General features: G+C 49.5%; 1 protein-coding gene across 1 annotated transcript in view; it reads right to left on the bottom strand.

Moving 5' to 3' along the window:
• Window positions 1–394: 394 nt before the first annotated feature.
• The window catches only part of LOC144489399 (E3 ubiquitin-protein ligase HUWE1-like), a 52,521-nt gene continuing 30,944 nt past the window's right edge, over window positions 395–21,971 (bottom strand). Inside the window, exons 11-18 of the mRNA XM_078207232.1 lie at window positions 18,723–18,951; window positions 17,511–17,689; window positions 13,975–14,064; window positions 12,418–12,572; window positions 10,177–10,234; window positions 3,985–4,092; window positions 700–786; window positions 395–465 (exon numbers count right to left, since the gene is read on the bottom strand). Of these exons, the coding sequence (XP_078063358.1) occupies window positions 395–465; window positions 700–786; window positions 3,985–4,092; window positions 10,177–10,234; window positions 12,418–12,572; window positions 13,975–14,064; window positions 17,511–17,689; window positions 18,723–18,951 (977 nt within the window). The remainder of the gene's footprint in view (window positions 466–699; window positions 787–3,984; window positions 4,093–10,176; window positions 10,235–12,417; window positions 12,573–13,974; window positions 14,065–17,510; window positions 17,690–18,722; window positions 18,952–21,971) is intronic.

Here is a 21,971-nt window from a genome sequence, read left to right as displayed (position 1 = left end):
CACAGCAATCGGCGAGAGGTGACGGGGATAGAGCATGAGATCTGGAAGCCCCTTGCTTCGGACTGGCAAGAAGGTGATGGAGCTTGATTCAGCTGTCTCGCTCTTGGAATAGGAACAAGAGAGCGTCTTAGCAGCGTTCTTCATGACTGAGTAGCCCTCTTAGGATCGCGTCTGCCCACTCCGCATAGAGAAAGGGCTGGAAAAGGCACCCTAAAAATAGTCTGTTCCATCTGTAAGCTGGCTGGGAAACCACATCCAGCAGACTCATCTACCAGCATTCAAAAAATGAAGATCAACTCAATCTCAGAACCTGGAATGGACGAACCCTCACATAATCAGCAAAACACGTGATGAGAACGGAGAACTGCCGTTGGTGCCTGTGAAGTCAGGCACCTCAACACTGCATCTCTGGCAGGGCAGCAACGTCAAAGAACAGCTGAGGGAAGATGGCGGTGCTTTCATCATCTTCAGAAGAGAAAACATGAAGATCAGCCCAGGATGCATGGAATTGGTTTCATCATCAAGATCAAACTCGTCAACCAACACTGAGCTCCCTGTCAGGCAGCAACGAGCGCCTCAAGACCTTCTGTCTACAACTTGCCAAGAACCAGCAGGCAATGTTCAGGAGTGCCTGCACCCCAACCCCTGCTGCCAGTGCTGAGTCCAAAGGCAGCTTCTACTCCACTCTGGACATCATACTTGCCAACATTCCTAGAAAAACATCATCCTTCTTGAGGACTTCAACCCCAGTGTTGGAAAGGGCTCCCAACTCTGGAAATGAACCATCTGAAAGGAAGGAGTTGTGAAACGCAACACCAACAGGATTCTCCTGCTCACCAGATGGACGGAACACCAGTTTGCCATCACTAACGCATTGTTCTGCCTAAGTTCAAGACTTCCTGGAGACATCCACACTCAAAAGCAGTGGCACATGATCGACTTTGTCATTGTCCGCTGCTGAGACCAAAAGGAAGCCCTCATCACCAAAGCGATGACTAGTGCAAATGATAGCTGGATAGGCCACTGGCACATCGCTCCTCTACATGCATCAAACTCCACCAGAAGCAGCAGAGGAAGAAGAAACAGCACAGAAAAAATTGCACTCCGCGGCTTCAAGAGCCAAGCCTCCCAGTGAACTTCCAAAAATGTATTTTCCAAAATCTTCAAAGTGTTCATTCAAATGAAGTGAAGGAAAATTGGGAAGAGCTGAGGACAGTCTCAAGCTGTGAAGAAACCCATCAGCTACAAGACCAGGAAACACCAAGACTGGTTCGAAGAAAGCGACCACACCATCCACGACCTTGTCGACAAGAGGAGGCAAGCTCTCTGCACCTGGTGGAATGACAATACCAGCAAGGAAAAGAGGAGAGCTCACCAGCCAGCAAAGGCAAATAAAGACCAATGGTGGACTGAGAGAGCGAAGGAGCTGCAACTCCCCACTAACAAGCACAATATCAGGGACTTATTCAGTGCCACCAAGGCAACATATGGACCCTAGGCCTCTAAGCAATGCACAGTAAGGACTGAATGCTCTTGAGAGACAGAGAAAACATCAACCTTCACTGGAGAGAACATTTCAAAGATCTCCTAAAGCATGAAACAATCGTAGGTGAGGACGTGTTTGAGGAAATCCCCCAACTCCCTGCCAACAATGATCGCAGATTCCCACTGGGTGTGGATGAAGTCAAAGATTTCATTAAACACATGGAGAATGGAAAAAGCTACAAGAGTGAGGGTTACAAGTTAGCAAGGAATGAGCTGAAAAAGGGGCTTAGGAGAGATAGAAGGGGACATAGTCAGCACGGATTCGTGAAGGGCAAGTCATGCCTCACAAATTTGATTGAATGTTTTGAGGAGGTAACTAAGTGTGTTGATGAAGGTAGGGCAGTTGATGTCATATACATGGATTTTAGTAAGGCGTTTGATAAGGTCCCCATGGTCGGCTTATGATGAAAGTGCGGAGGTGTGGGATAGAGGGAAAGTTGGCCGATTGGATAGGTAACTGGCTGTCTGATCGAAGACAGAGGGTGGTGGTGGATGGAAAATTTTCGGATTGGAGGCAGGTTGCTAGCGGAGTGCCACAGGGATCAGTGCTTGATCCTCTGCTCTTTGTGATTTTTATTAATGACTTAGAGGAGGGGGCTGAAGGGTGGATCAGTAAATTTGCTGATGACACCAAGATTGGTGGAGTAGTGGATGAGGTGGAGGGCTGTTGTAGGCTGCAAAGAGACATAGATAGGATGCAAAGCTGGGCTGAAAAATGGCAAATGGAGTTTAACCCTGATAAATGTGAGGTGATTCATTTTGGTAGGACTAATTTAAATGTGGATTACAGGGTCAAAGGTAGGGTTCTGAAGACTGTGGAGGAACAGAGAGATCTTGGGGTCCATATCCACAGATCTCTAAAGGTTGCCACTCAAGTGGATAGAGCTGTGAAGAAGGCCTATAGTGTGTTAGCTTTTATTAACAGGGGGTTGGAGTTTAAGAGCCGTGGGGTTATGTTGCAACTGTACAGGACCTTGGTGAGACCACATTTGGAATATTGTGTGCAGTTCTGGTCACCTCACTATAAGAAGTATGTGGAAGCGCTGGAAAGAGTGCAGAGGAGATTTACCAGGATGCTGCCTGGTTTGGAGGGTAGGTCTTATGAGGAAAGGTTGAGGGAGCTGGGGCTGTTCTCTCTGGAGTGGAGGAGGCTGAGGGGAGACTTAATAGAGGTTTATAAAATGATGAAGGGGATAGATAGAGTGAACGTTCAAAGACTATTTCCTCGGGTGGATGGAGCTATTACAAGGGGGCGTAACTATAGGGTTCATGGTGGGAGATATAGGAAGGATATCAGAGGTAGGTTCTTTACGCAGAGAGTGGTTGGGGTGTGGAATGGACTGCCTGCAGTGATAGTGGAGTCAGACACTTTAGGAACATTTAAGCGGTTATTGGATAGGCACATGGAGCACACCAGGATGATAGGGAGTGGGATAGCTTGATCTTGGTTTCAGATAAAGCTCGGCACAACATCGTGGGCCGAAGGGCCTGTTCTGTGCTGTACTGTTCTATGTTCTAGTGGAGGGGATTCCAGCAGAGAGTTTCAAACTTGGAGAAGAGATCACCTGTCATTTCCATTGGCTGAAAAGCTGGGAAACAGAAGAAATTCCTGCTGACCTCAGGGATGCCATCATCGCCACAACGTTCAAGAAAGGAGACATGGGAAATGTGGGGGGTTACGGTATAGGGTAGGAAAGAGGACCTGGACAAGATCCTCTGTCAGAGAGTTGGTACAGACTCAATGGGCCAAATGGCCTCCTTCTGCACTCTGGGGGTTCTATGATTCTATGGAGTGGAAGCTTTGGGGTTCACTCTGCTCTCATGGAGAGCTATCACGGACAAGGGTGGGGACGAATGGCTGCCTCAACTCAAACTGCTTTCTAATGCCAATTCTTGTGGCGTTGCCAATTACTTTAATCAACACTGCCCAAGGACACAAGCCATCGCAGGCAGAGATATTTTGCATGATCCAAGGGATATCAGCTGAGCAGACTGAAGGTTTGGCAATCGACGGTACCCAAACTTTCCAGCTTCAGAGATTCACAAGGAGCAAAGCAGCGATTGAGAAACATGAGCTCCAGTCGAACAACAGACGCTTGAACATCATTGCGGAGAACGACAAAAAGAGAAGCAGAAGATAGAAGACAGAGAATCCCTGCAGTGCAGGAGGAGGTCATTCCACCTATCGAGCCAAAATGATGTCCCAAAACGAGTTACGATGGTCTGGAACATGTTTCTGACAAGACGCAGAGGTATAACAGGCCGAATGGCCTCCAGGAGATTCGATGATGAGATTAAATGAATGGGAAGGAAAGAGGGAATCTGGGAAAATGCTGATTTAAAGACATGTTGCAACACTTGTGTAACAGCCCACTCCCCACCTTCCTGTGGATTTGGTGTAGCGGAAATACGGTGGCAGGCTTTCATACAGGCACTCACCCGTTAATTGGCCATGTGTCCTCATGGCTTCCAATGCTGCTTCTGCAATCGAGGCGGCCATGTTGCTGATGGCTTCGTTTGTGGCTGACAGGGCGCTGGAGCTCACACCTGTGAGAGTGCAACACAGAAAGGTATCAGGGCTGTTGAAGGGCAGCTCGTGAAAGGGTTTGGCTGAGATAACCAAGAAAGGGCACAAAGTGAACACACAGCAGAATTTCACAGCGTAGAAATAAAAACACTGAACAATCAAACAGACTCCTCGGACAATCAAGTAGCAAGCAGTGAGGATGATTCACAATTGTTGTGGACGGTGCAAAACAAGCTGAACACAAACCAGCGGAGAGGGGCGCTGGGAAATGGTCCTGACCGACACAGCTTCTCAGCTGTTCAGACACATTTGATCTGTAAATCAGGAATTACTACCATTCTATTAGTCCTGTCGAGAGAAAACATTACTCTATCTATCCCCATGCTGTACCTGTCCCGGGAGTGTTTGATGGGGGACAGTGTCGAGGGAGCTTTACTCTGTATCGAACCCCGTGCTGTACCTGTCCTGGGAGTGTTTGATGGGGGGCAGTGTAGAGGGAGCTTTACTCTGTATCTAACCCCGTGCTGTACCTGTCCTGGGAGTGTTTGATGGGGACAGTGTAGAGGGAGCTTTACTCTGTATCTAACCCCGCACTGTACCTGTCCTGGGAGTGTTTGATGGGGACAGTGTAGAGGGAGCTTTACTCTGTATCTAACCCCGTGCTGTATCTGTCCTGTGAGTGTTTGATGGGGACAGTGTAGAGGGAGCTTTACTCTGTATCTAACCCCGTGCTGTATCTGTCCTGGGAGTGTTTGATGGGGACAGTGACGAGAGAGCTTTACTCTGTATCTAACCCCGTGCTGTACCTGTCCTGGGAGTGTTTGATGGGGACAGTGTAGAGGGAGCTTTACTCTGTATCTAACCCCGTGCTGTACCTGTCCTGGGAGTGTTTGATGGGGACAATGTAGAGGGAGCTTTACTCTGTATCTAACCCCGTGCTGTACCTGTCCTGGGAGTGTTTGATGGGGACAATGTAGAGGGAGCTTTACTCTGTATCTAACCCCGTGCTGTACCTGTCCTGGGAGTGTTTGATGGGGACAATGTAGAGGGAGCTTTACTCTGTATCTAACCCCGTGCTGTACCTGTCCTGGGAGTGTTTGATGGGGACAGTGTAGAGGAAGCTTTACTGTGTATCTCACCCCGTGCTGTACCTGTCCTGGGAGTGTTTGATGGGGGACAGTGTAGAGGGAGCTTTACCCTGCATCTAACCCCGTGCTGTACCTGTCCTGGGAGTGTTTGATGGGGACAGTGACGAGAGAGCTTTACTCTGTATCTAACCCCGTGCTGTACCTACCCTGGGAGTGTTTGATGGGGACAGTGACGAGAGAGCTTTACTCTGTATCTAACCCCGTGCTGTACCTGTCCTGGGAGTGTTTGATGGGGACAGTGTGGAGGGAGCTTTACTCTGTATCTAACCCCGTGCTGTACCTGTCCTGGGAGTGTTTGGTGGGGGACAGTGTAGAGGGAGCTTTACTCTGTATCTAACCCCGTGCTGTACCTGTCCTGGGATAGTTTGATGGGGACAGTGACGAGAGAGCTTTACTCTGTATCTAACCCCGTGCTGTACCTGTCCTGGGAGTGTTTGATGGGGACAGTGTGGAGGGAGCTTTACTCTGTATCTAACCCCGTGCTGTACCTGTCCTGGGAGTGTTTGATGGGGACAGTGTAGAGGGAGCTTTACTCTGTATCTAACCCCGTGCTGTACCTGTCCTGGGAGTGTTTGATGGGGACAGTGTAGAGGGAGCTTTACTCTGTATCTAACCCCGTGCTGTACCTGTCCTGGGAGTGTTTGGTGGGGGACAGTGTGGAGGAACCTTAGTCTGTATTTACTATGTTAGGGATGTTCAAGGATCACTTACGTTGACTCTCTGTACACCCATTTGCACTTGGATTGGAATTCAAAAAGTCAAAAACCAGTGGGCAGACACCTCTTTTAACATTTCCCCTCACAAGCTCTGAAACTGCACCACGCAGAGTGTCCACCTTGATAGCCCCAACATCAAGAACTGCCTGCAAAGCAGTGCGCGCCCGTTGGTTGCTTGGCTACTCAGCGAGGAAGGCAGTAGGTTGTATAGTTATCTCCAAGCAGGGCAAAATAAAGAATATAAAAGGGGGAAATCACTGCCCTACAACTATACAACCGACTACCTCAGCCTGCCGACGCATATCGAACCAGTCATTCATCTTCCAGGGTTAATGACAGCTCAAATCCAAATGCAACCCAAGTGGTGGCCGAAACTGGACACTTCATCTTACACTGGGCTTTTCTGGAGTTCAGCAACTCCCACATTGCTTCCTGAAGCGTGTGACAAAGATTCAAAAAGCACATTCGGTCAACTTGTCTGTGCCAGTGCTTCCTCTAGACAAACCCGTCTCCCAACTCTCTCATATCCTTCCCAACTATCACATAACCTTCTCCCTCACGCGCTTATCCAGCTTCGCCTCTTGAATACATTTCTGCTATTCACCTCACCGTGGGAGCATGCCACGTTGTCACCACGCTCTGGATGAAGAAGTTTCTCCTGCATTGCAACCACCGCCCCTCCCCCCCTCGCCCCCAACACCTTCTCCCTGGTTGGATTTGTTTATGATTGGCTTATATTGATGGCCCCCTTAGCCCTGGGTGCCTTCCGTAAGTGGAAACATCTTCTCTACATCTTGCCAATCAGAAGCCCATTCATCATTTTAAAGACATTAATCAGGTCACCTTCTCTTTTCTCCAGAAATGAACTCTGGCCTGTTCAATCTTTCCTGACAGGTATAACCTCTCACCCCTGTAGGCACTGTGCAATTATGGAAACACGGCAGACAGTTGGCACACAGACAGTGCCCACGAACAGCAACGTGACGATGACCTGATAGTCCGTGAACACGGGGTAGGGGGGAATCTGCCAACTCTGTTCAAGAGCAGCGTGGTAAGCCTCACGCCTGCGCAACACCACAGACTGGGCCTCAGTTCAACATCTCATCCCAAAGACAGTACCTCCAGCAGTACAGCACTCCCCCAGTATCAACAACTCACTAGTTGTGGGCAAGTGCAAATCGGGCATACGGTTGCACTGTAAGCAAGTGACTTGTGTTCAAATGTCGTGACCACAGTTTGGGCACGGATACTGTGTCAGCCAGTTGTGACAGTTTCAAACAAAACTAACTGACTCTACACACAGGATCTTATCAGCTGTGCATGTGAAGACCCCGCGCAGCCTTGGAGCTTTGGCAGGCCAGTTTACCACCGTAGGAAAGACAGTAGATTGTATAGTTAACTCCGAGATCGGGTATGACCCTAAAACTATACAACCTACTACCTCATCCCAAAGGGCACCATTCCATCTCCAGCCACTCAGCGACGCCTGGAACTGCAGAGTGAACAAGTTAGCATAAAAACAATACAAGCAGAGAAATACCAAGGTCAGAAAGCAGTGAAGGCATGTGGGGAAAAGGTAGCGGCACAAAGACAAAGCTTCACCTGATTTCCAACCCACTGCCTTTCACTGCACCCCAAGATGCTTTGCATCTCCTGCACTGGACCATAGGACGCACAATTTGCTCCCAGCTACTGTCAATTGCACTGTTGCCTGATTATCAGAGGGTGCACAAGCACAGCTTCGTATTAATTAATCTGGATTCAACTTTACTCTGTATCTAACCCCGTGCTGTACCTGTCCTGGGAGTGTTTGATGGGGGACAGTGTAGAGGGAGCTTTACTCTGTATCTAGCCCCGTGCTGTACCTGTCCTGGGAGTGTTTGATGGGGACAGTGTAGAGGGAGCTTTACTCTGTATCTAACCCCGTGCTGTACCTGTCATGGGAGTGTTTGATGGGGGACAGTGTAGAGGGAGCTTTACTCTGTATCTAACCCCGTGCTGTATCTGTCCTGGGAGTGTTTGATGGGGACAGTGTAGAGGGAGCTTTACTCTGTATCTAACCCCGTGCTGTACCTGTCATGGGAGTGTTTGATGGGGACAGAGTAGAGGGAGCTTTACTCTGTATCTAGCCCTGTGCTGTACCTGTCATGGGAGTGTTTGATGGGGGACAGTGTAGAGGGAGCTTTACTCTGTATCGAACCCCGTGCTGTACCTGTCCTGGGAGTGTTTGATGGGGGACAGTGTAGAGGGTGCTTTTCTCTGTATCTAACCCCGTGCTGTACCTGTCCTGGGAGTGTTTGATGGGGACAGAGTAGAGGGAGCTTTACTCTGTATCTAGCCCTGTGCTGTACCTGTCATGGGAGTGTTTGATGGGGGACAGTGTAGAGGGAGCTTTACTCTGTATCGAACCCCGTGCTGTACCTGTCCTGGGAGTGTTTGATGGGGACAGAGTAGAGGGAGCTTTACTCTGTATCTAGCCCTGTGCTGTACCTGTCATGGGAGTGTTTGATGGGGGACAGTGTAGAGGGAGCTTTACTCTGTATCTAACCCCGTGCTGTACCTGTCCTGGGAGTCTTTGATGGGGACTGTGTAGAGGGAGCTTTACTCTGTATCTAACCCCGTGCTGTACCTGTCCTGGGAGTGTTTGATGGGGACAATGTAGAGGGAGCTTTACTCTGTACCTAACCCCGTGCTGTACCTGTCCTGGGAGTGTTTGATGGGGGACAGTGTAGAGGGAGCTTTACTCTGTATCTAACCCCGGGCTGTACCTGTCCTGGGAGTGTTGGATGGGGGACAGTGTAGAGGGAGCTTTACTCTGTATCTTACACCGTGCTGTACCTGTCATGGGAGTGTTTGATGGGGACAGTGTAGAGGAAGCTTTACTCTGTATCTAACCCCGTGCTGTACCTGTCCTGGGAGTGTTTGATGTGGACAGTGTAGAGGGAGCTTTACTCTGTATCTAACCCTGTGCTGCATCTGTCCTGGGAGTGTTTGATGGGGGACAGTGTACAGGGAGCTTTACTCTGTATCTAACCCCGTGCTGTACCTGTCCTGGGAGTGTTTGATGGGAACAGTGTAGAGGGAGCTTTACTCTGTATCTAACCCCGTGCTGTATCTGTCCTGGTAGTGTTTGCTGGGGGACAGTGTAGAGGGAGCTTTACTCTGTATCTAACCCCGTGCTGTACCTGTCCTGGGAGTGTTTGATGGGGACAGTGTAGAGGGAGCTTTACTCTGTATCTAACCCCGTGCTGTATCTGTCCTGGGAGTGTTTGATGGGGGACAGTGTAGAGGGAGCTTTACTCTGTATCTAACCCCGTGCTGTACCTGTCCTGGGAGTGTTTGATGGGGACAGTGTAGAGGGAGCTTTACTCTGTATCTAACCCCGTGCTGTATCTGTCCTGGGAGTGTTTGATGGGGACAGTGCAGAGGGAGGTTTACTCTGTATCGAACCCTGTGCTGTACCTGTCCTGGGAGTGTTTGATGGGGACAGTGTACAGGGAGCTTTACTCTGTATCGAACCCTGTGCTGTACCTGTCCTGGGAGTGTTTGATGGGGACAGTGCAGAGGGAGCTTTACTCTGTATCGAACCCTGTGCTGTACCTGTCCTGGGAGTGTTTGATGGGGACGGTGTAGAGGGAGCTTTACTCTGTATCTAACCCCGTGCTGTACCTGTCCTGGGTGTGTTTGATGGGGACGGTGTAGAGGGAGCTTTACTCTGTATCGAACCCTGTGCTGTATCTGTCCTGGGAGTGTTTGATGGGGGACAGTGTAGAGGGAGCTTTACTCTGTATCTAACCCCGTGCTGTACCTGTCCTGGGTGTGTTTGATGGGGACGGTGTAGAGGGAGCTTTACTCTGTATCGAACCCTGTGCTGTATCTGTCCTGGGAGTGTTTGATGGGGACAGTGTAGAGGGAGCTTTACTCTGTATCTAACCCCGTGCTGTACCTGTCCTGGGAGTGTTTGATGGGGACAGTGCAGAGGGAGCTTTACTCTGTATCGAACCCTGTGCTGTATCTGTCCTGGGAGTGTTTGATGGGGGACAGAGTAGAGGGTAGTCTCAGAAAAGAACAAAGAGCATTAAACATCGATAAGCTGCCGTCTTGCTCATGGTATGCCTTGTGCCAGCATTTGCTCCCCCCACCTTGTTGTCCATGTCTTCTTACGTACACTGCCCTTGTTACACTGCGATACACACAAACTGGGTACTGCAAGTGGAGATTACACGAGTAGGGAACAAACCTGTTTGACTCTTGTCACCTTGAACAGACGAGTTGGCCACTCTGGTGGAACCTGCAGCCTGCTGTACAAAGAGTGACAACAGTTAACCCAGCAGCATCCGCACAAAGAAATAAACAGCAACTCTCTCGCCTGGTGGCAAAAGAAAAATCACCGCTTCACTCTGAGGTTGAAACGCTCTTTTAACTGGTCCTAGGATTTCAGAACGACTCATGTTCTACAGAACTCTTTTCAGAACAGGGGTGGCCATTCAGCCCCTCACACCTGCACTGCCACCCAGTTAGACAGCTGCTGCTTTGTTCCTCAACCCTCCAATTACCCACCTTGGTTTCATTTCCTCACAAATCTCTGTCAAACGGTTTTTAAATTCACAACGAATCTGCAGCCTCAGGAACAGATTGTTAATACTGTGATGATGCTACGTCTTTAAGAACTGTATTTGTGCCATCTTTCCTGTGAAAGGTGTGTTTTAAGATTCAACTCTGATTTATGATGTGGTCCTGTCTGCCAGGCCACACACATGCTGAGAATGCAGAAGCAGAAATGATCTGAGATTTTGGGATGTTTCTCTTCATCTGAGCTGAATGCACTTTTGTTTTGAACGAAGCCCAGTCCATCACGCAAACCAGCCTCCCATCCATTGACTCTGTCTACATTTCCCACTGCCTCGGGAAAAGCAGCAGCATAACTGAAGACCCCGCACACCCCGGACATTCTCTCTTCCACCTTCTTCCGTCGGGAAAAAGATACAAAAGTCTGAGGTCACCCACCAACCGACTCAAGAACAGCTTCTTCCCTGCTGCTGTCAGACTTTTGAATGGAGCTACCTCGCATTAAGTTGATCTTTCTCTATACCCTAGCTATGACTGTAACACTACATTCTGCACCCTCTCCTTTCCTTCTCTATGAACGGTATGCTGTGTCTGTATAGTGCGCAAGAAACAATACTTTTCACTGTATTCCAATACATGTGAATAATGAATCGAATCAAATTCTCTCTCTGTGGAGACTGTAGTTTGGGACTTGCCAGAAAATAGGTTTCTCTCTCCAGAGATGTGCTGGACACTTCAAGTCTAGCAGCCTGCAGACTAGCACATAGGTCTGAAGTTTGCTAACGGATTTTGAAGAGGAGTTTACATATATGGGGAGTATTGCTTGAATTGGAACTAAAAAAGATAGGCTGGCAGTTAAGAATTGTATCATGTTTAAGTATTTCAATTGGTAAAAGTTATGCTAATTCTTTATAGTTAAGCTGTATGGTTAAATAAAGCTTGTTGTGATAAAAGCTTGGAGTGGAACACTTTATCCTCACATTGAGACCAAAACCAAAAATAGTTGGGAGTCTCGGTTAACTTCATAATGTACCTTGGAGTTTCTGAACTGGTGCCTAACAGTAGTGTGGCACACACTGGCATCGTCAAGGGATTTCAGACTCCGTTCGGAACAAAAAGTATTTATTGAATAAGAGAAACTAGGTCCAGGGAGTTTGCAGCCCTAGGCTGCTCTGGTCCTTACTTGAATACTACATGGCTTCCAGAAGCATTCTGCCCGAGGGGACTCCACCCTCTGGGGTGATCACTCACTTTCAGCTTCCATTGGTCCCTCAAGCGAAGTTACCCTCTGTACTGTACTGTCTTGAAGAGACAGACACCACAATCACGACTCAGATCTCCTCCACCCTCCCTGCACGACTCTGTGCTTCCCAATATCACCCCTGAACAGCCTTTCAAGGTTGAAGTTAAAATTTCTAGCACTCATTCCCCTGCAAAATATGTGTCAACTTGGGAAATTCCTCTATATCTGAAGAAGCTTCTTCACTCAGAGGGTTGCGAACCTTCTGGAATTCTCTAGCCCCAAGGGCTATCGATGTTCAGCCATCCAATATATTTGAGATCAGGCAGATAGGACGTGGGCATTGGGCAAAGTGCTGCTGAAGGTAGAAAAGCATCCATGATCTCACTGATTTGGCACAACTGGCTTGAGTGGTTAAATAACCAACTCCTGCTTCTACGTGGGTTTCCCCACCCCCGCCCGCCCCCCAACCCCCTCCTTCAGTGAGCTGCAGCTTTGAGTCAGGATGGCAATGCCATGAAGAAATCTGCCCCCCAGTGGTGCAAAAATGAAAAGTCAGGTCAGCCTTAACGTGCACAGTGTTTCAACACCCTGAGGCCCCATGGGGAGTGCAAGATACAGTCCCTGGAGGATCCACACAACAGCTCCTGTGTCTTGCTCTCACTCACTCACCGAGGCATTCTGCTCCTTGTTCTCCTTCTCCTCCTTGGACTTCTCCTCTCGCCTGGCCTCTTCCTCCGCCAGCTGCTTCCGCCGTTTCTCTCTCCGCTCCTCCAGCTCCTCATCGCGTAGTGACTCCAGATGCTGGATGACGGGTAACTTCACCACTTTGCCAAGTGAGAGAGGGTCCCAGAGTTAGTGGTGCAGCATTCCAGAGGTACCCGAGCCCTCTCCCTCCCTCCCTCATGCCCCAAGAAAAAGAGAGGCTGACGCTTGGCACAGCTGTGGGAACCTCCTGTGATTCACATCCACTCGCACATTCAAGGGTCACTTGAATGAATCGCTCTCAGATCAGCTGATTTTAGCCAGGGCTGCTGCAGAGAGCAATTAAATTCTCCCCGGAACTGGGAGGGGGCCAGAGACAGGTGACTCACAGTCCTGGTCTAGTGGTGCATACCCAAAGTGCTGGGCTGTGGACACGTTTGGGTTCAGTGCGGAGGAATTGCCCAGGAACAGAGTTCACAAAGGGTGAATGAGCTACCGGAAGACACCAGGTGCCTGCTGAGTCGTACACAAGCTGGAGTGTGAAAAGCGGGAGGGGGAATCGGAATGTGACTCCAATTGCAACGGGATCTTGATCAATTGGGCCAGTGAACTGACGAATGGCAGATGGAGTTTAATTTGGACAAATGCGAGGTGATGCATTTTGGTAGATTGAACCAGGGCAGGACTTACTCAGTTAATGGTGGGGCGTTGGGGAGAGTTACAGAACAAAGAGATCTAGGGGTACATGTTCATAGCTCCTTGAAAGTGGAGTCACAGGTGGACAGAGTGGTGAAGTAGGCATTCGGCATGCTTGGTTTCATCGGTCAGAACATTGAATACAGGAGTTGGGACATCTTGTTAATGTTGTACAAGACATTGGTAAGGCCACACTTGGAATACTGTGTGCAATTCTGGTCACCGTATTATAGAAAGGATATTATTAAACTAGAAAGAATGCAGAAAAGATTTACTAGGGTGCTACCGGGACTTGATGGATTGCGTTATAAGGAGAGGCTGAATAGACTGGAACTTCTTTCTCTGGAGCGTAGGAGGCTGTGGGGTGACCTTATAGAGGTCTATAAAATAATGAGGGGAATAGATCAGCTGATAGTCAATATCTTTTCCCAAAGGGAGGGGAGTCTAAAACTAGAGGGCATAGGTTTAAGGTGAGAGGGGAGAGATACAAAAGTGCCCAGAGGGGCAATTTTTTCACACAGAGGGTGGTGAGTGTCTGGAGCAAGCTGCCAGAAGCAGTAGTAGAGGTGGGTACAATTTTATCTTTTAAAAAGTATTTAGATAGTTACATGGATAAGATGGGTATGGAGGGATATGGGCCAAACGCGGGCAATTGGGATTAGCTTAGGGGTTTTTAAAAAAAGAGCAGCATGGACAGGTTGGGCCGAAGGGCCTGTTTCCATGCTGTAAACCTCTATGACTGCTCATTTTGGGTTCCCCCTGCTCCCCTCCACATTTCCGCATGGGGGAGTGACAACATTTTCTCCACATTTGCCAACAAAGTCTCACCTGCCACGCAATCGTGCATGCTTTCTGCGTCCAGTACTTTGCATTCCTCGGTCCAGCGTGTTAGTGCAGTTGGGATGCTAGACAGAGTACCTGCAGAAAGAAGAGCATTCTAACTGATGCAGTACAAGTGGTCACCGGCCAAGCACGAGGAATGCCCCCCATACCAGAGCCAGGGCTTTCATTCAGCTCCCGTTCTGCAAAGGTGCAGGACTAAGACGATGAGATGCACGATTTTCCCTTCTTTCTCTGCAGTTTAAAAGCTGCTCTCAAACATTGCAGAGTTGGTCAGGGTTATGATGTGCCAAGTGCTCATCCAGGTACTTTTTAAAGGGTGTGAGGCAACCTGCCTCCACCATCCTCCCAGGCAGCGCATTCCAGACCCTCACCACCCTCTGGGTAAAAGGGTCTTTCCTCACATCCCTCCTAAACCTCCTGCCCCTCACCTTGAAGTTATGTCCCCTCGTAACTGACACTTCAACTAAGGGGAACAGCTGCTCCCTATCCACCCTGTCCATGCCCCTCATAATCTTGTACACCTCGATCAGGTCGCCCCCTCAGTCTTCTCTGCTCCAATGAAAACAACCCAAGCCTACCCAACCTCTCTTCATAACTGAAATGTTTCGTCCCATCCCTGGTGAATCTCCTCTGCACCCCCTCCAGTGCAATCACATCCTTTCGATAATGTGGTGACCAGAACTGCACACAGTGCTCCAGCTGTGACCTCACTAAAGTTCTATACAATTCCAACTCGACTTCCCTGCTTTTGTAATCTGTGCCTCGATTGATAAAGGCGAGTGTCCCATATGCCTTTTTCACCATCTTACTAACATGCCCTTCCGCTTTCAGAGATCTGTGGATAAAATGCCAAGATCCCTTTGCTCTACAGAACTTCCTAGTGTCCTACCAGTCATTGAGTTCTTCCTTGTCAAATTACTCCTTCCAAAGTGGATCACCTCACACTTTTCAGGGTTAAATTCCATCTGCCACTTATCTGCTCAATTGACCATTCCGCCTCTCGGGATATTGAGGCCCTTGTCAAGAAGAAAAAGGCACATGACATGCATAGACAGCTGGGATCAAGTGAATCCCTTGAAGATTATAAGGGGGTGTAGGAGTAGAGTTAAGAGAGAAATCAGGAGGGCAAAAAGGGGACACGAAATTGTTTTGGCAGATAAGGCAAAGGAGAATCCAAAGTGCTTCTACAAATACATAAAGGGCAAAAGAGTAACAAGGGAGAGAGTAGGGCCTCTTAAGGTCAACAAGGTCATCTATGTGCGGATCCACAAGAGATGGGTGAGATCCTAAATGAATATTTCTCATCAGTATTTACTGTTGAGAAAGGCATGGATGTTAGGGAACTTGGTGAAATAAATAGTGATGTCTTGAGGAATGTACTTATTACAGAGAAGGGGGTGCTGGAAGTCTTAAAGCGCATCAAGGTAGATAAATCCCCGGGACCTGATGAGGTATATCCCAGGACGTTATGGGAGGCTCGGGAGGGAATTGCGGGTCCCCTAGCAGAGATATCTGAATCATCGATAGTCACAGGTATGACATGGTAGCACAGTGGTTAGCACTGCTGCTTCACAGCTCCAGAGACCTGGGTTCGATTCCCAGCTCGGGTCACTGTCTGTGTGGAGTTTGCACATTCTCCTCTTGTCTGCGTGGGTTTCCTCCGGGTGCTCCGGTTTCCTCCCACAGTCCAAAGATGTGCAGGTTAGGTTAATTGGCCATGCTAAATTGCGCCTTAGTGTCCCGGGATGTGTAGGTTAGAGGGATTAGCGGGTAAATATGTGGGGATATGGGGAGGGGGCCTGGGTGGGATTGTGGTCGGTGCAGACTCGATGGGCCGAATGGCCTCTTTCTGCACTGTAGGGTTTCTATGATTCTATGAGGTGAGGTGCCTGAAGATTGGAGAGTGGCAAATGTTGTGCCTTTGTTTAAAAAAGGCTGCAGGGAAAAGCCTGGGAACTACAGACCAATGAGCCTCACATCTGTGGTGGGTAAATTGTTGGAAGGTATTTTGAGAGACAGGATCTGCAGGCATTTAGAGATGCAAGGACTGATCAGGGACAGTCAGCATGGTTTTGAGTGGAAAATCATGTCTCACAAATTTGATTGAGTTTTTTGAAGGGGTAACCAAGTAGATGAGGGCAGTGCAGTTGATGTTGTCTACATGGACTTTAGCAAGGCCTTTGACAAGGTACCGCATGGTAGGTTGTTGCATAAGGTTAAATCTCACGGTATCTAAATACAAAATTGGCTTCTTGACAGAAGCCAGAGGATGGTTGTAGAGGGTTGTTTTTCAAACTGGAGGCCTGTGACCAGCGGTGTGCCTCAGGGATCAGTGCTGGGCCCACTGTTATTTGTCATTTATATTAATGATTTGGATGAGAATATAGGAGGCATGATTAGTAAGTTTGCAGATGACACTAAGATTGGTGACATAGTGAACAGTGAAGAAAGTTATTTCGGATTGCAACGGGATCTTGATCAATTGGGCTAGTGGGCTGATGAATGGCAGATGGAGTTTAATTTCGACAAATGCGAGGTGATGCATTTTGGTAGATTGAACCAGGGCAGGACTTACTCAGTTAATGGTAGGGCGTTGGGGAGAGTTACAGAACAAAGAGATCTAGGGATACATGTTCATAGCTCCTTGAAAGTGGAGTCACAGATGGACAGAGTGGTGAAGAAGGCATTCGGCATGCTTGGTTTCATCGGTCAGAACATTGAATACAGGAGTTGGGATGTCTTGTTGATGTTGTACAAGACATTGGTATGGCCACACTTGGAATACTGTGTACAGTTCTGGTCACCCTATTATAGAAAGGATATTATTAAACTAGAAAGAGTTCAGAAAAGATTTACTAGGATGCTACCGGGACTTGATGGTCTGAGTTATAAGGAGAGGCTGGATAGACTGGGACTTTTTTTCTGGAGCGTAGGAGGCTGAGGGGTGATCTTATAGAGGTCTATAAAATAATGAGGGTCACAGATCAGCTCGATAGTCAATACCTTTTCCGAAAGGTAGGGGAGTCTAAAACTAGAGGGCATAGGTTTAAGGTGAGAGGGGAGAGATACAAAAGTGCCCAGAGGGGCAATTATTTTACAGAGAGGATGGTGAGTGTCTGGAACGAGCTGCCAGAGGTAGTAGTAGAGACGGGTACAATTTTGTCTTTTAAAAAGCATTTAGCTAGTTACATGGGTACGATGGGTATAGAGGGATATGGGCCAAATGTGGGCAATTCGGATTAGCTTAGGGGTTTTAAAAAAGAAAGGGCGGCATGGACAAGTTGGGCCGAAGGGCCTGTTGCCAGGCTGTAAACCTCTATGACTCTATCTTCTTGTAGCCCAAGACACTCTGCCTCACTGTCAACCACCCGGCCAATCTTGCTGTCATCCTCCCGTGATTGCCCTCGAAATGGTGGGGATACACAAGCCTGAGGATTCAGATCAGCACCTGCGAGCCCTGACCCTGCCCCACACTGACATCTCTGTGGCGCCCAGCTGGCTCCCGGTCAGCTGCTTCACACCTGCTTGGCTGGTTGTGGCCGTCTGGTCGTGGAAGAAGTCATCCAGGAGGTCATCGTCCGATCGGGCAATGATGTGGACATCGTCGTTGCCCACCAGCAGTCTGGCGCGGCCACGGCTCTGCAGGGGCAGGCTGCTGCTGAGCTGCAGGATATCCGCTGCAGCTGAGGGCCCAAGCAATCTGCGGGCGATATGAAGCAGACACATAGGCTCAGTGAGCAATAAACAGGGTAAAGGCAAGCAACGCGCTTCATCACTGAGCAACATAATTCAAAAACAGAGTGCTTTCTCGAACACAGTTAAACCACATCAGCTGTGAACAGGCTCCAGACGGAATATATAAACCCCAAGAATAGGGCAAAATGGACTGAGCAGCTTTTCCAGCACTGTAGGACACCCCAAAGCAAATGTGCAACCATTGCTGTAATGTCAGAAACATGGCAGCCAATTGGCACACAGCAAGATCCCACAGACAAAAGCTAATGGTCAGGATCAACTGTTTTTAGTGATGTTCACACTAATCCTCCAAGCGCTCCCTCAGCAATGACCCTCCCTCAGCACTGACCTTCCCACATTGCGGCGCTCCCTCAGCACTGACCTTCCCACATTGCGGCGCTCCCTCAGCACTGACCCTCCCACAGTGCGGCGCTCCCTCAGCACTGACCTTCCCACATTGCGGCGCTCCCTCGGCACTGACCCTCCCACAGTGCGGCGCTCCCTCAGCACTGACCTTCCCACAGTGCGGCGCTCCCTCAGCACTGACCTTCCCACATTGCGGCGCTCCCTCGGCACTGACCCTCCCACAGTGCGGCGCTCCCTCGGCACTGACCCTCCCACAGTGCGGCGCTCCCTCGGCACTGACCCTCCCACAGTGCGGCGCTCCCTCGGCACTGACCCTCCCACAGTGCGGCGCTCCCTCAGCACTGACCCTCCCACAGTGCGGCGCTCCCTCAGCACTGACCCTCCCACAGTGCGGTGCTCCCTCAGCACCGACCCTCCCACAGTGCAGCGCTCCCTCAGCACTGACCCTCCCACAGTGCGGCGCTCCCTCAGCACTGACCCTCCCACAGTGCGGCGCTCCCTCAGCACTGACCCTCCCACAGTGCGGCGCTCCCTCAGCACTGACCCTCCCACAGTGCGGTGCTCCCTCAGCACTGACCCTCCCACAGTGCGGTGCTCCCTCATCACTGACCCTCCCACAGTGCAGCTGTTACCTTTGCAGAATCAGGGGTGGGTTCGGTTGTCTGTTCCCAGGGTAGTGCACGTGGATTGTGTGGCCAGTGTTGGCAGCAAACGGCCGGATGGCCCTCTGGCTGCGCCCAATGCCTTGCGTGAGCCGCGTGGTGGAGGATCCCGTGCCCAGTGTCAGGGCGCTGTGATCAGCGTGCCGGACCATGAGCGGGTGCGTGGCGGGTATGTTACCCGGGGCAGGAGGTATGTCCGCTAGGAAAAGAGAAGAAAAGTTAGAGGGGGATCCACAGCTTGTGTTGAGTCTTTAGCGTCACTAATTGGGGCGATCAACACTGGCAGGAAATCACACCAACTCGGCAACTCCAAACATCAACACAGTTTCAATCTTTGAAACCTCAACTTGCAACAGTTTGAAGCCACAGCACCACACAGCTGACCTGTAATTTCTTCAAACACTGCTGATTTATTTTATTCAGCTATTTGTTTATCGTGGAGGGACACGTGGAAGAGGAGAGGACTTTCTCACTGCAAGCCGAGAGATGTCAGTGCTGGGTAGAGAGAACATGAGAGAGAGAGTAAAGCTCTCAAACACTCATCAAACACTCCCAGGACAGGTACAGCACGGGGTTAGATACAGAGTAAAGCTCCCTCTACACTGTCCCCCATCAAACACTCCCAGGACAGGTACAGCACGGGGTTAGATACAGAGTAAAGCTCCCTCTACACTGTCCCCATCAAACACTCCCAGGACAGGGACAGCACGGGGTTAGATACAGAGTAAAGCTCCCTCTACACTGTTCCCCAGCAAACACTCCCAGGACAGGTACAGCACGGGGTTAGATACAGAGTAAAGCTCCCTCTACACTGTCCCCATCAAACACTCTCATGACAGGTACAACACGGGGTTAGATACAGAGTAAAGCTTCCTCTACACTGACCTCATCAAACATTCCCAGGACAGGGACAGCACGGGGTTAGATACAGAGTAAAGCTCCCTCTACACTGTTCCCATCAAACACTCCCAGGACAGGGACAGCACGGGGTTAGATACAGAGTAAAGCTCCCTCTACACTGTTCCCCAGCAAACACTGTCATGACACGTACAGCACGGGGTTAGGTACAGAGTAAAGCTCCCTCTACACTGTCCCCATCAAACACTGTCATGACACGTACAGCACGGGGTTAGATAGAGTAAAGCTTCTGCCAAATTAACATCTACTGCATCGCTGTTGCTGGAGTGCGAGTCACAATTTACTGGGCGATTTTGTTCAGTTGCAGCGCTTCTGTATTGGATTTCTACCCAAGAGCTAAAGGGGTAGCTTTGTAACTGACATCACTCTGCTGTTAAGTCTCTCCTCCACTCTTTTTCAAGAGCCTGTCAATTAAAAGACAACTGTGAGGCAGTGCTGTGGCCGGCCGAACAGGTGTTGCTGGTATGTTGGTGCTGGGCTTATGCTGTGCTGTTGAGATTCATGCACGATCCTGTAAAGTGTGGCACACCAGGGTTGTATATAGTCTATCAAAGCCTCATCTATTAACAGCCTCATGGAACATCTCAAAACGTCTGCACATCTGCCTCCTGCACAGAGTGTTTCCTTGGGATGACATGCCAATCAGCAAGGTGACACAATGGCCCCAAGAGCAACTGCTGCCCCACAGTCTCACTGGAGAAATCCTGAGGGTATTGACAGCCCTGAACCCGGGATAGTTAGATTTTCATTGTGGAACTGCCATGCTCTCCGACTTGGGGAGGCATGCACCATCCCTTCGATAAAGGAGGAAATCCCAAACCAAAAACTGAACTCAGCTTTGAAGGGGGAGAGGAGGGCACAGGCAGGAGTGACGCCTTCTGCAGATCAGCAGGCTGCGATTGGAGCCAAGACGATTGCAGAACAACTGAAATTTTCAACTGAGGTGGAGATAGGGAGTTAGTGGAGCCCAGAGGTTAACTATAGCGTGACACATCATAGGGAAATGAGGCATTATGTAAAGAGTGGAAGCTCCCTCTTGTGGGATGGAATATTCGGGCAAAGAGCCAGGTGGGCCTTGCTTCTGAGCAAGTTGGTCATCTCGTAGCCTCCAACAGAATGTCAGCTGAGGCTTTGGCCCAGACAGACTCGATACCCGCTCTGCCAAGGACAAGCAATATCGGCCAAAAGAGGCTTAGGGATTGAAGAACCAAATTAAATGCCTAGGCTAAAACATTAAGCCATGAGAGTGGGGCGGAGGGGTAGCCCATTGACCAATAAAGCACCCAGGGTGGCTGTGGGGGGGCAGCGGGTGTCCGGTTGTGCGCAACACTGTGCACCTTGAGGCTGATGCAAGTCTTTTGAGACGCTCCCCCTTGCTCACTCTGCAAGGACACCATTTCCAAGAGAAAACCGGCCAACCCGGAGTTAAAAGACCAGACAAGGTTCATAACGCACACTGACGCTTTCAACAAGAGTGTATTTTCTCAAATCCAAGGGGTCTTGTCCAACTGCCGAGATAAATGCAGGTGTGCGCCTTGCTAGGCACTTTGCCTCGTTTAAAAGGGCTCAAAGATCTCTTCATCATGTGAGGAGCAGAGCTCAGGAACAGCTTACAGCTGGATCAGTTATTAAAGGGCAGGAGCTAACACACATACAAGGCTCTGACAGCCAAAACCGCCAGTCAGAAGTTTCTGCTTGATCGCGGCACAGTTGCTTCCAACACTTCCACACACGCACCTCGCAATCATTTCATTTTGGGACATCTTCAATTTCATTTTGGACAAGACCCCTTTCGCAACACTGACTTTCCAAAGCGGCCCCCTTCACCTGGAAACGTGTTTAATAATGAAATTTCTGTCACTCACAACTCTAATACGTAGTGCTACTAAAATAGAACTACCACGTCGGGGTGGGTGGGGGGAATTAAACACTCCAACCCACCAAGTGGCCACGTTTAACATTTCTCACTCCCCTTCCTTTCCTGTGACTGCCCAGGACATTCAAGGCTTTTTTTAAACAAGATTTTACGTTTATGAGTACTGTCAAACACAAGGGTCTCATTTCAATTTGTCGTTGGCATTTGGGAGAAGGGGCAACACAGTGGCACAGTGGTTAGCACTGCTGCCTCACACTGCCACGGACCCGGGTTCGATTCCTGGCTTGAGTGACTGTCTAAGCGCAGTCTGCACATTTTCCTCGTGTCTGAATGGGTTTCCTCCCACAGTCTGAAAGACGTGCTGGTTAGGGTGCATTGGCTGTGCTAAATTCTCCCTCGGTGTACCCGAACAGGCGCTGGAGCGT

This window comes from Mustelus asterias, unplaced genomic scaffold (genome assembly GCF_964213995.1).
Source record: "Mustelus asterias unplaced genomic scaffold, sMusAst1.hap1.1 HAP1_SCAFFOLD_2147, whole genome shotgun sequence".
NCBI lineage: Eukaryota > Metazoa > Chordata > Chondrichthyes > Carcharhiniformes > Triakidae > Mustelus > Mustelus asterias.
Note: the sequence above shows the minus strand (reverse complement) of the source record. Positions and strands in the feature narration are given on the sequence as shown.